The 13,417-nt window shown below is 45.2% G+C and overlaps 1 protein-coding gene across 1 annotated transcript; it reads left to right on the top strand.

Annotated features, from left to right (window-relative positions):
• Nucleotides 1–556: 556 nt before the first annotated feature.
• Nucleotides 557–2,616, top strand: LOC138746653 (fidgetin-like). The gene is given in 2 exon segments (XM_069904940.1): nt 557–2,320; nt 2,323–2,616. Coding segments are annotated over 2 exon segments (2,058 nt in total).
• The last annotated feature ends 10,801 nt before the right edge of the window (nt 2,617–13,417 follow it).

Raw genomic sequence — 13,417 nt, 5'->3', positions numbered from 1 at the left:
ACACATACAGACAAACAATACCATACAAATAAATAAATTTTATTTTGTACATTTGAGTGTCTTGGAAGGTTAGCGTGAGCAGTTCCTTTGGTCGTTCAGCATTCTCATTGCCCGTGGGAAGAAGCTGTTCCTCAGCCTGGTGGTGCTGGCTCTGATCCTCCTGGATCTCTTCCCCAACGGGAGCAGCTGAAAGATGCTGTGTGCAGGGTGGAAGGGGTCCTTAATGATTTTGCACTCCTTCTTCAGACAACGATCCCGTAGATCACATTGATCGGGGGGGGAGGTGTGGTGGGGGTATGTTGAGGGTGAAGTGGAAGGGAGATGTGTGACTTGCTGAGTTTCTCCAACACCTTTTTTGTGTAGCTCATACCATTCAGTACTGACAAAGTGGAGAACTGGATTCTTTTTTTGATCACCCAGAAGATTAGTTTGATTGACCGGTGTCTTTGAAGATTGAGTTCACAATGCATGTTGTTGCCTTTCAGGCCTGTTGAAGATGCAATGGACTCCAGAGCACGCCCAGGGGCAGGAGTAGTATCTTGATATCTCATTTACAATGTCTTCTCTCGCTCACAAAACAGAGGATAACCATCTCCTTCAGCGCCATCCCCGATACGATTGGGCAAATGATGACTTTTCTGCACTGACGGCTTCTAATTTGCTCAAGAAATATGCAGAAAAGTACTCTGGAATTGTGAACACTTCTTGCGAGAGACCAGAGGTAAATGCTAACTTAGATGTTCCTCTTGGGCCAATCAATGAACAAAAGAATGAACATGATGCCTGGCAAATGTCCCTTCGGGAGTCTGGTGTATTTTCTGTAAATTCAATTGATGATGGCCTTGCTCGCAGTAAAGGAAGATCTACTTCCACCCTCCCATCAGAAAATGGCGGTGCTGGGATGGGAGTTTCACCTGTGGTCACTGGAAGTCCTTGTGAGCCTTGCTATCCAAGCCATACGGATGGACCCACTGGAACAGCTCGGGAGTGTTCGTCAGGTTACAGTGCAACTTGCAGCCCCTCAGAATACTGCGGCCAAGCAACGTCAGCAGTTCCTCCCTCTCTTACTTCATCTTTAAATAGTTCAAATCTTCTACAGAAGGCATATCCCGTGCCCACTATAGTGCCATCCTATAATTCAACTTTTGCTAGCATAAATTCACTCTACAATTACCCCTCAAACCATTACCCTTCTCAGTCAAGCACTGGACCCGGTTTCACAGGAGTACATCTTCCGCCTTTGGGTGTTCCAGCTCCTGTTCATCTTCCTTCCTCGCCCCGACCTCCTTTAGTTTCGAGATATGAAAGCTGCAGCTTACCCACCAGTTCCCCATCTCCTGTTGCCAATGGCCCCAACAGTGCTTTGAAAAGAAAAGCCGTTGACATCAAACCAAAAGATGTGAGTGGATACAGTTATGGACAGGAAAGGATTGCCTTAGGTTCTTACCAGATGCCAGATGATGTGGTGCCTCAGGGCTGTCAAGGTCATAGCTTCAGTGGTAATGGACCTGTAGAATTCAAAACACGTATTGCGAATGACCTTGTCAGCGGCAGGGAGGAGAAAGGAATGATGTCTCCATCGTATCACGGCAAACAGCATCCCCTTCGATCAAACCCAACTGAAGCTTTTGCAAAGTTCCCATCTGCATTATTGGATGGCGAGGTGGTCGAAGAGCAGGACCACAATCGGTGTCATCAGCGAGTCGAGGCAGTTGCCACCGGCAACCACTTGGAGGAGCAACTAAAGAGCTTGGACTCTCAACTCGTCAGCCTCGTGACCAACGAGATTGTTGATTGCGGTCCCCCGGTCCAATGGGGGGACATCGCTGGGCTGAACACTGCCAAAGCGGTGATCGAAGAAGAGGTTCTGTGGCCCTGGCTGAGGCCCGGAGCTTGCAGGGGAGCACCAAAAAGCATCTTGCTCTTTGGCCCCCGCGGCGGGGGCAAAACCATGCTCACAAGATGCATCGCCACGCACCTGGGCGCGACGTTCTTGAAGGTCAGTGGGACTTCCTTCGTCTCGAAGTGGAAGGGAGATGGGGAGATGATCCTCCAGGCGATGTTCCTCATAGCTCGGTCTCGTCAGCCGGCTGTTATCTTCATCAGTGAACTTGATGTCATGCTCTCCCACCCTGTGGGCAAAGAAAGCATTCACCTGAATTCTATCAAGGCCAAATTACTCTCTCATGTGGAAGGTGTGGTGAACTCGAGCAGTGACCATATTCTAGTCATTGGGGGTACGAGGCACCCAGACGATATTGAAGAGACCATCCACAGGTACTTCATAAAACGACTTTACATCTCTCCCCCACCGTCAGCATCGCACAACGCCAGATTTTAATCTGCGCCATGTCCCAGCATTGCCTCAGCAATGAGGACATTGGCCTGATGGTTCAGGATACGGGGGGCGGTGGGGGGGGGGCGGGGGTAGTCAGAGAGCGACGTCATGTTGGGAAGCAGCTTTCGGGTGAGGGGATGGTGGCTCTGTTGCGCAGGCAGAGGCCACCACCAGCAAAGACTTTGAAACACACTTTTCGCAAATTCTGCCCCAGCATCTCCCGAAAGGAGCTGAAGGTGTACACAGAATGGAGCAGGTTGTTCGGCTTTTGTGCCTGATGGAAACGCCTCGAAGGTTTTGGCAGGGAATGGCAAAATGAGCAAAGCATTTCCATTTCGCATCCCTGAAGGCCAACGTGGAGCAATCAACCAGTGGTAATTCCTGCAGCGAGCTGCAACCTTCCCGAGATTGTTGCTTGCTGTCTCAGCCTTCTTTAAATAATCCCAAATCAGCAAACCTACCAAGGATAGGTTGTTCCCCTCCAGGTTCTTTTGGTGTTATTTTCTTGAAGTGTTTCTGCTCCAACTGATGTGAAAGCAGACTGTTTCTTTTTCTTGATTTTAATGTTATGTTGTTTTAAAGTACTTTCCCATCATATACTTCACTGATCCCTGCTGGGAAGTACAAGTCTCTGGATAGTTGAGAGAATAGGATGGGGCTTAATTATGATTAGCCATCATGAGTGAACGATATGCAGCAAAATCTAGAATTCGAACAAAAAAAATAAAAAAGGTAAAAAAAATACAGAAGTTTAAAATTGGTGCACCTACTTTACCAATCACATAGCACATAATCTCAAGCAACTGGAAACTACATTTATCTGACATCTGCCAATCCCCATGGGTGCCAGGTACCCAGGGGAGGGAGTAGAGGGGGGGGGGTGGTTTGACTGTGCCAGGGTTCATTATCTAGGCTCCATCTTGGATGGAATTTGTGGAGATCACGTGAAGTGAAAGCAAGAGTCGCGACGATCAAGAGAGGGAATTGTAGAAACAAATCATCATCTTCTTTCAAGGCTTTAATACAGAGTATTGGACATGTGCTTTGATCAAGGTATAAACAAAAAGCAGGCAGACTTCTCAATAAAGGCTGAGGGGGAGGAGCCCAGACCAACAAAAGGTGTCAATTGGATATGATAAGAGGAAAGGTGAGAATTGATTTTGGCTCTGTGAAAGGAGATAGAGGGAAAAGGGGAGAGAACTAGAGGAAAGGTTAAAGGGGGATGAAGATGGGGGAGGTGGTTTAATGGAAACCAGAGAAGTTGACCGTAATATTAAAGGGTGCCCAGACGGAAGATGAGGTGTTGTTCCTCCAATTTATATATCCAAATATATTAAGGTGCATTTACTTCAGAATTCAATTTGTATTGATATTTGATTTTGAACGCAATCATTTTTCTTTAGTGCTATGACAAAGAATTGTATTATATTTGCGACATATAGATTTACTAGGATGTTGGCCAGACTTCAGGAACTGAGTTACAGGGAAAGGTTCAACAGGTTCTGGACTTTATTGCCTGGAGCATAGAAGAATGAGGGGAGATTTGATAAAATTATGAGGGGGGTAGACAGAGAAAATGTAGGTAGGGTTTTTCCTCTGTGAGTAGGTGAGAATCAAACCAGGGTGCATGGGTTAAGGGTGAAAGGGGAAAAAATTTAAGGGGAACTTCTTCACACAGAGAGTGGTGGGGCTGGGGAATGAGTAGAAGGGGAAAAGTTTAGGAGAAAGTGTGGGGGAACCTTCACACAGGGAGCCTTTCAAGGTTCCTTTTATTATCACAACATAATAATACATTTAAAAATGTATCAAAGGTAGACAAAGAGTTACTATTAGTATTGTCCAGTGCTCCTCACTGAAAGAGAGAGAGAGAACCAAAAGAGAAACCCCCCAGAGTCACCAAGTGTCCGTGGATTTCCCTCCAGTGCTCCCGCAGCCTTTGCAGCCGCACAGATTCCAGTTCATTCCATCGGCCGCCCAAGTTCCAGATCCAAACCTCCGACGTGGTAGGAAGGCTCCAGTGCTCAAGGCCCTTCGGGAACCCTTCTTGCCCTCAGCACCCTCTCGAATCCCAGTTCTGATACATGAGCCAGTCTCCAGCAGCCTGCCCCCCGTGTGCTTTCCCCCGAACGTGAGTCACCTGCAGCCTGTGTGGGTCCCTTAGTCGCTGGTCCGCCGCCATGGTCACTGTCCTGTAGGGTCCTCTCCTCTGCTTCTGTTTCTCAATGGCAGGTGTTTCTCCTCGGTTCCAGTGCCCTGCACTGGTCTGTTGTTCCTCCAGGGTCTGCAACCCCGAGCACGGGCACCACCATCTTGGACACAGGCACAGTGGTTGCAGGATTTTACTGACAGACACTGTTGATTTCTTTAATGGGACATTTAAAGCCTATATGGAGCTGCTGGCATTAGGACCAGGTGGTGTCTCTGCTCCCCGCTCTCCCGGGTCCACACCAGTGGACAGGTACATGGATGGGAGATGTATGGACCGGACGCAGGTCAGTGGGTCTAGGCAGAATAAGAGTTAGGCACACACTAGAAGGGCTGAAGGGACTATTTTCTACGCAAAAATATTTTGTAGATTGGTTTGTAGATTAATTTGACTTCTCTGTGCCCTTTTGGTGCAGCTGTGGCCTTGCCCTTTGGGATCCTATGGTTCTGATCCACACTGTCACATTTTGGCAAAGGTGAATTCGGCAGCTTTTCCGTCCTTCAACGTTCAATATTTTCCAGGTAACTCCTGGATCAAAGGAACTTCCAGAAATGCTTAAGAAGGCAATGAAGTAACAAAGTGCTCAAAAGAATAATAATTTCTATTTCCTCTCAGGAAATCATTCTGCAATTCACTTGACTTCTTGATCTTGGCAATTCCAGATCAATTCCTCCATGAACAGAGAGGTATCTCTTCACTAAACAGCAACAGACAAACACTGTTATAATCAGGTAGTTAGAAATAGCACCGGACAATGAAGATTTTGTTTTTGGATTTGGAGCTGCTGATCATGAAAATCACCTTAAAAGTTTCCTATCATGTGCCACCTTTTAGATAGAACTCATTTTGTGATTTTCTATCATATTTCAAGTATATTGCCCACAAACCAAGCTGCTTTGGTCAGTCCAAGCCTACCTGGGAATGTGCTCAGTGTAGGTGCTATGCAAATGTTGTCTTTGGCCTGGGCATAGTTAGTCAGGATAGATGCAGACAGGCTATAAAAGCAACTCGCGTATACAGATGCTGTGCATCACATTGATATAGATTGAACACACTTTGATGCACACATTCTTCAAGCAATAGCAGAGAGAGTGTACTTAACAATAGCATTTATTGTCTTCAGGAAGATTCAATACAGCAGAAAAGTCTCGTCAACGTCGCAACAGCTGCGATACGTTTTGTTATATTTGTGGCAAGTTTACGCTTAAGGCTAAATCCAATAAAAGCTGATTTAATGTTTCTCCAACTTCCTACGTGATACAGCCAATCTGAAATGATCTTTATGTTCAACGTGAAGCTGTCTATCATAGTCCCCAATTTATTTTCAGAAAGCAAACCTTTTGAAACAAAATGCATCACTTTGAGTTTTGCACTCAGAAACAACTTGATGTGGCATACAATGCACGGTATTTATTGGCTATCCATATTACTCTGTCATCTTCCAAGGTGTGATTTACAAATTTACTTAGAATTGAATAAGTGTTCAGTGCACCATTTAATTTTATATATATATATATATATATATATCTTGCTGAAGTTTTGTTAACCTTTAGACTACATCTATTGAATAGCAAGCAATCTGCTTGCTCTTGGTTAGAGAACTGAATGTACATATGGAGATAAAAGCGATTTTTCTGTTAGTCATCAAATGGTACTATTTTCAAAAGTTTTTTTTTTCTCATTTTGAGCTTTACATTTTCCTCATTATGATGCAAAAAAAGTTCTCAATCTGTAATCATCAACCACAAAGAAAATGACTGTACTTCAAAGCATTGTGGATTGTAATAAAAAGAATTAGATGAAGTGAAATTGAATGCGAGTCTTTCTTCAGTTAGTGGGAGGGAGTCAACAGATGAGAGTAGAGGGTTTATCACTGACTGTTACACCATGTTATCACTCCTTAGATTCAAATGAAGGCTGGACCTCAAAATCCAATTTCAGATTTAATGTCAGGGTACATCCATGACATCACGTACATCCCTGAGATTCTTTTTCCTGTGGGCCAGGCAGAATTACCACTTATTAGTAGCGCAAAAAAAACTGTACTCAATGTACACATGTAAACAAATAAAGAAATGTAAACAAACTGTGCAATACAGCGAGGGAAAAAAATCAATAAAGTGCAGAAGTCGGAGTCCTTAAATGAGACCCTGACTGAACTTGTTGTGGAGTCTGATGGTGGAGGGGGAGCAGCTCTTCCTGAACCTGGTGGGGCGAGCCCTGTGCCGCCGAGACCTCTTTCCTGATGGCAGCAGCGAGAGCAGAGCGAGTGCTGGGTGGTGTGGGTCCCAGATGATCGCTGCTGCCATCCGACGCCACTGTTCCCTGTAGATGTTCTCAATGGTGGGCAGGGTTTTTAAACCAGTGATGTCTCAGAATCGAGGGCTTGGACTTTCATTCCTCACTTTTCCAGTAATAAAATTCACCAGAAGTACACTCCAAAAAAATCATAATCCTAAAATATATATCAAATCAGACAGAAATGTGGAAAAAAAAGTGAATGAACAGGTTAATGGATGATTAGGACAGATATTCTAGTACTCAGTCGAATACATTTCTAGTAAGCAACATGCCCTGTGATTGGACAATCCCTGTCCTCGCAACAGAAGCTATTACACGGCTTCAATGCTCAATCTTGCAAGTACAGTCAACTCTTCATTTGATTTGATATTTTTGCACCTGCAACTAGCAAAAGACCTGGATCTCCTCGGCCTTTGACTTTGACCTGCAAAAGTTCTGTCCAACCTGGTGAAATGCCATCAGAATATCCAGAACACAGCAAATGGATTACACTGCCCTTTTGACATTTGGAAGGAAGTGATTTTAGCTTTAGTTGTACCCAAGCCCACATTAAGCAATGTCTGAAAGAATGTGATTGCCTCTACAAGATTGTAATACACAAAAATTCTGGAGGAACTCAGCCGGTCTCACACCGTCAATAGGGGGTAAAGATTTATTACCAACATTTTGGGCCTGAGCCCTTCATCAACATATGAGCTAAAAAGCAGGCAGGTGCCTGAATAAAAAAAGGTGGTTGAAGGAGAGGAGGGAGGAAGGGGCAGGGGGAGGAGTGATGGGAGAGGGAAGCGGGTGGGGAGGTGGGTGAAAGGAGACAGATGGGGAGGGGTTTAACAAAAACTGGATTTGACATTAATGCTGCCTGGTTGGAAAGTGCCCAGTTGGAGTATGAGGCATTGTTCTTCCAATTTGCAGGTGACCTTGGTTTGGCAGTGGATTGATGTGTCGGTGTGGGAATGGGGTGTGACACTAAAATGGTTGGCCATTGGAGACGCTCCAAGACCTGCTGAAATTCTCCAGCACGGTTGTGTATTTCACTATAACCCCAGTGTCTGCAGATTTACTCCCCATGGACGCTGTGTGACCTGCTGAGTTTCTCCAGCACGGTCGTGTATTTCACTACAACACCAGTCTCTGCCGATTTACTCCCCACAGACGCTGTGTGACCTGCTGAGTTTCTCCAGCATGGTTTTGTAATTCAATACAACCCCAGTGTCTGCAGATTTACTCCCCACGGACGCTGTGTGACCTGCTGAGTATCTCCACATAGTTGTGTATTTCACTACAACCCCAGCATCTGGAGACCTTCCTGTTTTACACCCATAAAAGGCTGCTTTGTTTCATTGAAATTAAGTAGAAACAATGGATTTTCTTTTGTATTATGCAAAATATGTGAGAACAGATACTTTAAATTGATTTATGTCATACCTCAGGGCCGTGCAGTAGCAGAAACCTCCTCTGAAGATTTGGGACTTCATGTGATGGTGAGTGCTGTCATTCATTTGATTTATTTTTGTTGTTTTTAACATGGATACTGTTTAGCCCTAAAGTATAGAATTGCAGCGTAAACACTTATTTCAAAGAGTGAGGAGGTGACATGTTGCTCGACAATTTCTTTAAAGGTTTATGCATTGAATACTCATGTATGTGGTACAATTATGCCCACATTCCCCGTGAATGAGAGTTTATGCTTCATTTCGGATTCTTTGTCACCACCAAGTGGAATACTGCTACCATGGCACCATTCTTGAGTTCAACCTGCAAGCCTTTCTTTCGAATAAGTCTCAAATACTTGGATTAACATTTTATGAAATATGGCATAAGATTAAAGATGATTTTATTGTAATGTGATAAAACTAGAAAATGTGATATTACATGAAATTTCCTTCAGTCTACCATAAGACAGACAAAGATTTGCTATCAGAAAAATTGCCTAGCACCCCTTATAGTTAGAGGAAATTCCGCTGGCTGCCTCTGCCCTGATGGCTCCCGCAAGCCAGCCCTGCCCTTACAGCTCTCGCTGCCCCCCCCCCCCCGACAGACCCGCTGGCTGCCCTTGCTCTGACGGCCCCCGCTAGCCGGCCCTGCCCTGACAGCTCTCGCTGCCACCCCCTCGACAGCCCCCGCCCTGAGGGGGCCATGGAGGGAGAGGGAAGATGGATCATGATGTTAACATCATGGCCACGTCATCAGCCTGCTCCGAGCCAGCCACTTGCAGTGGCAGTACATTCATGCAGGGTGGCAGAGAATCTCTGCCTTTACACTTGGGCTTTCTGACTGTATGAAAGGGCCTTAAGAGAAGCAAAAGAGAATTCCCCAGGGTCACTGAGTGTCTGTGGATTCGCTGCCTCCACTCCCACAGCCTCCGTGGGTTTCTTGCCTCAGACCCCCTCACTGGTCCGCTACCATGGTTCTGTGGGGTCATCTCCTTTGCTTCTCCATCTCAAACGGAGGTGGGGGGGGGGGCAGCGGGTGGTTGCCCTGTTTTCTGGTGCCCTGCGCCAGTCTTCTGCTTCCCCAGGGTCTGCAACCCCTCGTGGCTGCTGTCGATCATAGGTGCCGCCATCTTGGGCCCAGACCCTGTGGTTGTTGGCTCTTTTGACAGGCTGTTTAAAGCCTATATGGAGCTGATGGGAGTCGAACTGGGCAGTTGGACCCCATGGGGGAGTGCTGAGACTTTACCCTCTGCGGGTCTGTACCAATGGGAAGTGCTGCCATTACAGCTCGTATAAGCAGCCATGCCCTTCCTTTATATAATCAAAGCTTATTTCAGCAGAATTTCTTTGTTATAGGATAGAAAATTACAGCACAGTACAGGCCTTTTGGTCCTCAATGTTGTGCTGACCTATGTAAACCTACTCCAAAACAATCTAACCCTTCTCTCCCTCACACCCATAACCCTATATTTTTCTTGCATCCATGTGCCTGACGAAGAGTCTCTTATATGCCCCCTATTGTTCTGGCCTCCACCACTACCCCTGGCAATTCATAGCTTCATAGAAATGCAATAATGCATTTAAAAAACAAAGTTATTAAAAATTGGAAAGCAGAAATAAAAAGAGAACATTCTGGAGGTACTCCACCAGTTACACATCAGTTATGGAGGGAAAAAAAGAGTTAACATTTTGGGGCAAAGACCTTTACATAAGAACATGAGGAACAGGAGCAGGAGTCAGCCATCCGGCCCATCGAGCCTGCTCCGCCATTCAATGAGATCATGGCTGATCTGATCATTGATTCATCTCCACTGATCTGCCTTTTCCCCACATCCCTTAATTCCCCTACTATGTAAAAATCAATCCAACTGAACTTTAAATATGTTTAATGAAGTTGCCTCAACTGCTTCCCTGGGCAGAGAATTCCACAGATTCACGACTCTCTGGGAAAAACAGTTTTTCCTCATGTCCATCTTAAACCTACTTCCCTAAATCTTGAGGCCGTGTTCCCTACTTCTGGTCTCACCTACCAGTGAAAGCAATTTTCCTGTCTCTATCTTATCTATCCCTTTCATAATTTTGTATGTTCCTCTCATTCTTCTGAACTTGAGTGAGTATAATCCCAGATGATTTAGTCTCTCCTCGTAGGTCAACTCCCTCATCTCCGGGATCAACCTGTTGAACCTCCTCTGGACTGCCTCCAAGGCCAGTCTATCCTTCCTCAAGTATGGAGACCAGAACTGCACACAGTACTCCAAGTGTGGCCTCACCAGTACCTTGTACAGTTGCAGCATGATCTCCCTGCTCTTGAATTCAATTCCTCTAGCGATGAAGGCCAACATTCCATTTGCCTTCTTAATAACCTGATGTACCTGCATCCCAACTTTTTGCGATTCATGCACAAACACTCCCAAGTCCTTTTGCACTACAAGATGCTGTAGTTTGCACCTTTTAAATAATAATCTGCTTTCTATTTTTCTGATCAAAGTGGATGACCTCACATTTACTAACATTGTACTCCATCTGCCAGACCTTTACCCTCTCATCTAACTTAACTATATCCTTCTGCAGGCTCTCCACATCTTCTGTACAATTTGCTTTTCCACTCAATTTAGTATCATCCACAAACTTGTCTACATTCTGTCCCCTTTCCAAATCATCATGTAAATGGTGAACAGCTGTGGGCCCAGCACCAACCCCTGTGGCTCCCCACTTCCCACTGTCTGCCAATCATAAACACACCCATTTATCCCAACTCTCTGCCTTCTGTCAGTTAACCACTCCTCAATCCATGCCAACATACTTCCCCCGACTCCATTCATCTGTATCTTATTGATAAGTCTCTTGTGTGGCACCTTATCAAATGCTTTCTGGAAATCCAAATATCGAACATCAACCTGTTCCCCTCTATCTTGCCCACCCATTATGTCCTCAAAGAACTCCAGCAAGTTTGTCAAGCAAGACTACCCTTTCTGAATCCATGCTGCTGATGGAACCCCTTTGTTCTAAATGTCTTGCTATTTCATCCTTAATGACAGCTTCAAGTATTTTCCTGACTACAGAAGTTAAGCTAACTGGCTGATAGTTTCCCATCTCCTGCCTACATCCCTTTTTAAAAGGTGGCGTGACATTTGCTGTCTTCCAATCTGCCGGGACCTGCCCAGAGTCCAGAAAATTTTGGTAAATGACAACCAGCGCATCGAATATAACTACCGCCATTTCCTTCAGTACCCTGGGATGCATCCCATCAGGACCAGGCGATTTGTCTGATTTCAGTCCCATTAGTTTGCTCATCACTATCTCTTTTGAAACAATTATTTTATCGAGGCCCTCACCTCCCTTCGCATCCCTATCACCACTCTTTGGCATGCTGGACCATGAAGACTGACACAAAATATCTGTTCAATGCCTTGGCCATTTCCTCATTACTCAATATCAATCTCCCTCTCTCATCTTCCAAGGGACTCCAGTCACCCTCTTCCATTTTATATATTTTTACATTTTTTTGCTCTCTCTTTTTACGTGTCACAAAAAAGATGTAATGTGCATAATTTTTGTCAGCTTTTGCCTGAAAACAAACATTAGATGGTGCCATTGCTAAGTTTTAAGGGATAGAATTTGTCCCTTTGACAAACTGCAGATTCGCAGGCAGCCAAATGAAGTGATCAAAGACATAAAAAGTAACTGGAATTTGGCAAAGAAAGGGAAGTAAATAAGCCGTTAAAGTTACAAAACTGTCAATGCAGGGTTCTAGTACATTGGAAATACTCAGCAGACCACGCAACATATAGTGCAGGGTTCCAGCATGATAATACTGAGCTTAAATTTATCTTCATTGGCTTCTTCCTCTGCTACATCGATGACTACATCAGCGCTGCCTCATGTACCCATGATGAGCTCATCACCATCATCCTCTTTGCTGCCAACTTCCACCCCAACCTCAAATTCACTTGGTCCATCTCTGGCAACTCTCTCCCTTTTCTCGGTTTCTCTGTCTCCATTTTGGGAAACAAACTATCTACAGACTTCAGTTATAAACCCAGTAACCCCTCCAGTTACTTTGACCTCATCTGTTCCCACCCTACCTCCTGTAAGGATTCCATTCCTTTCTTTCAGTTCCTCCGTGTCTGTCGCATCCGCTCCCAGGACGAGCTCTTCCTTTCGAGAACATCCGAGGTGTCCTCCTTCTTCACAAAAGTGCTCTCCCCTCCGTGACCATCAACGCAGCCCCTACCCACACCTGTCTTTCCCCTCACATCTGCCCTGGCCCCCTCCGCCCCTGCACGCATCCCCTTGTCCTCACCTGCGACCCACTAGCCTCCACATCCAACATATTATTCTCTGCAATTTCTGCCGCCTACTATCTGATCCCACAGCCAAACACATATTCCCCTCCCCTCTCCCCCTTCTGCAGGGACTGCTCCCTCTATGACTCCCTTGTCCACTTCTTCCTTCCCACCAATCACCCCCTCAGTAACTATCCTGTGACCGCAAGAAATGCTACATTTGCACTTACACCTCGTCCCTCACCATGGGCAGATTAGCCACATTTATTTTATTTGAAGTCGAACGTTTTATTTTGAGGAGTAAATTTAAAAGAGATTATAATTTTACTGAGGATTCTGTTACCTTCAGATTAAGGCTGTTTTGTCCCGTTCTGTAATTTCAATCTAACTTAAGAATTACTGTTATATCACTGTCAAGAATTACTGTGGTTCCCATTCCATAGGTTTCCCTTTTCTTGACTATTATTGGGCCTTGGTTAATCCTTCTTCAATGCAGGCCAGTTGTCATGTTCTTCTCATCTTCCACGTCGAGCATGTCACTATCCTACTCATCTTACTTCCCCCACCACTCCACTTTTCACAGTCATCCATTGCTACACCACAGCTAAGCTCAGCTCTCGTTCTTATTCCGAGTGCAGACTTTTCTATGAATCACTCCATTGCAATGTCCTTGTTTTCTGATAGACACACCATGACATTCCCATCGCTGCCCCTTGAAAGCAGCCATCCCGTCCGCTTGAATGGACCACTTACTGGCTATTTCATCTGAATACTTGGTGCATAGCTGCATTGATTGGTTAACAAAACTTTAGGTGAGACAGGATAGCTCGATGTTAAGTGACAACAGATAAGA

The sequence above is a fragment of the Narcine bancroftii genome, chromosome 12 (assembly GCF_036971445.1).
Source record: "Narcine bancroftii isolate sNarBan1 chromosome 12, sNarBan1.hap1, whole genome shotgun sequence".
In the NCBI taxonomy this organism is placed as follows: Eukaryota; Metazoa; Chordata; class Chondrichthyes; order Torpediniformes; family Narcinidae; genus Narcine; species Narcine bancroftii.
Note: the sequence above shows the minus strand (reverse complement) of the source record. Positions and strands in the feature narration are given on the sequence as shown.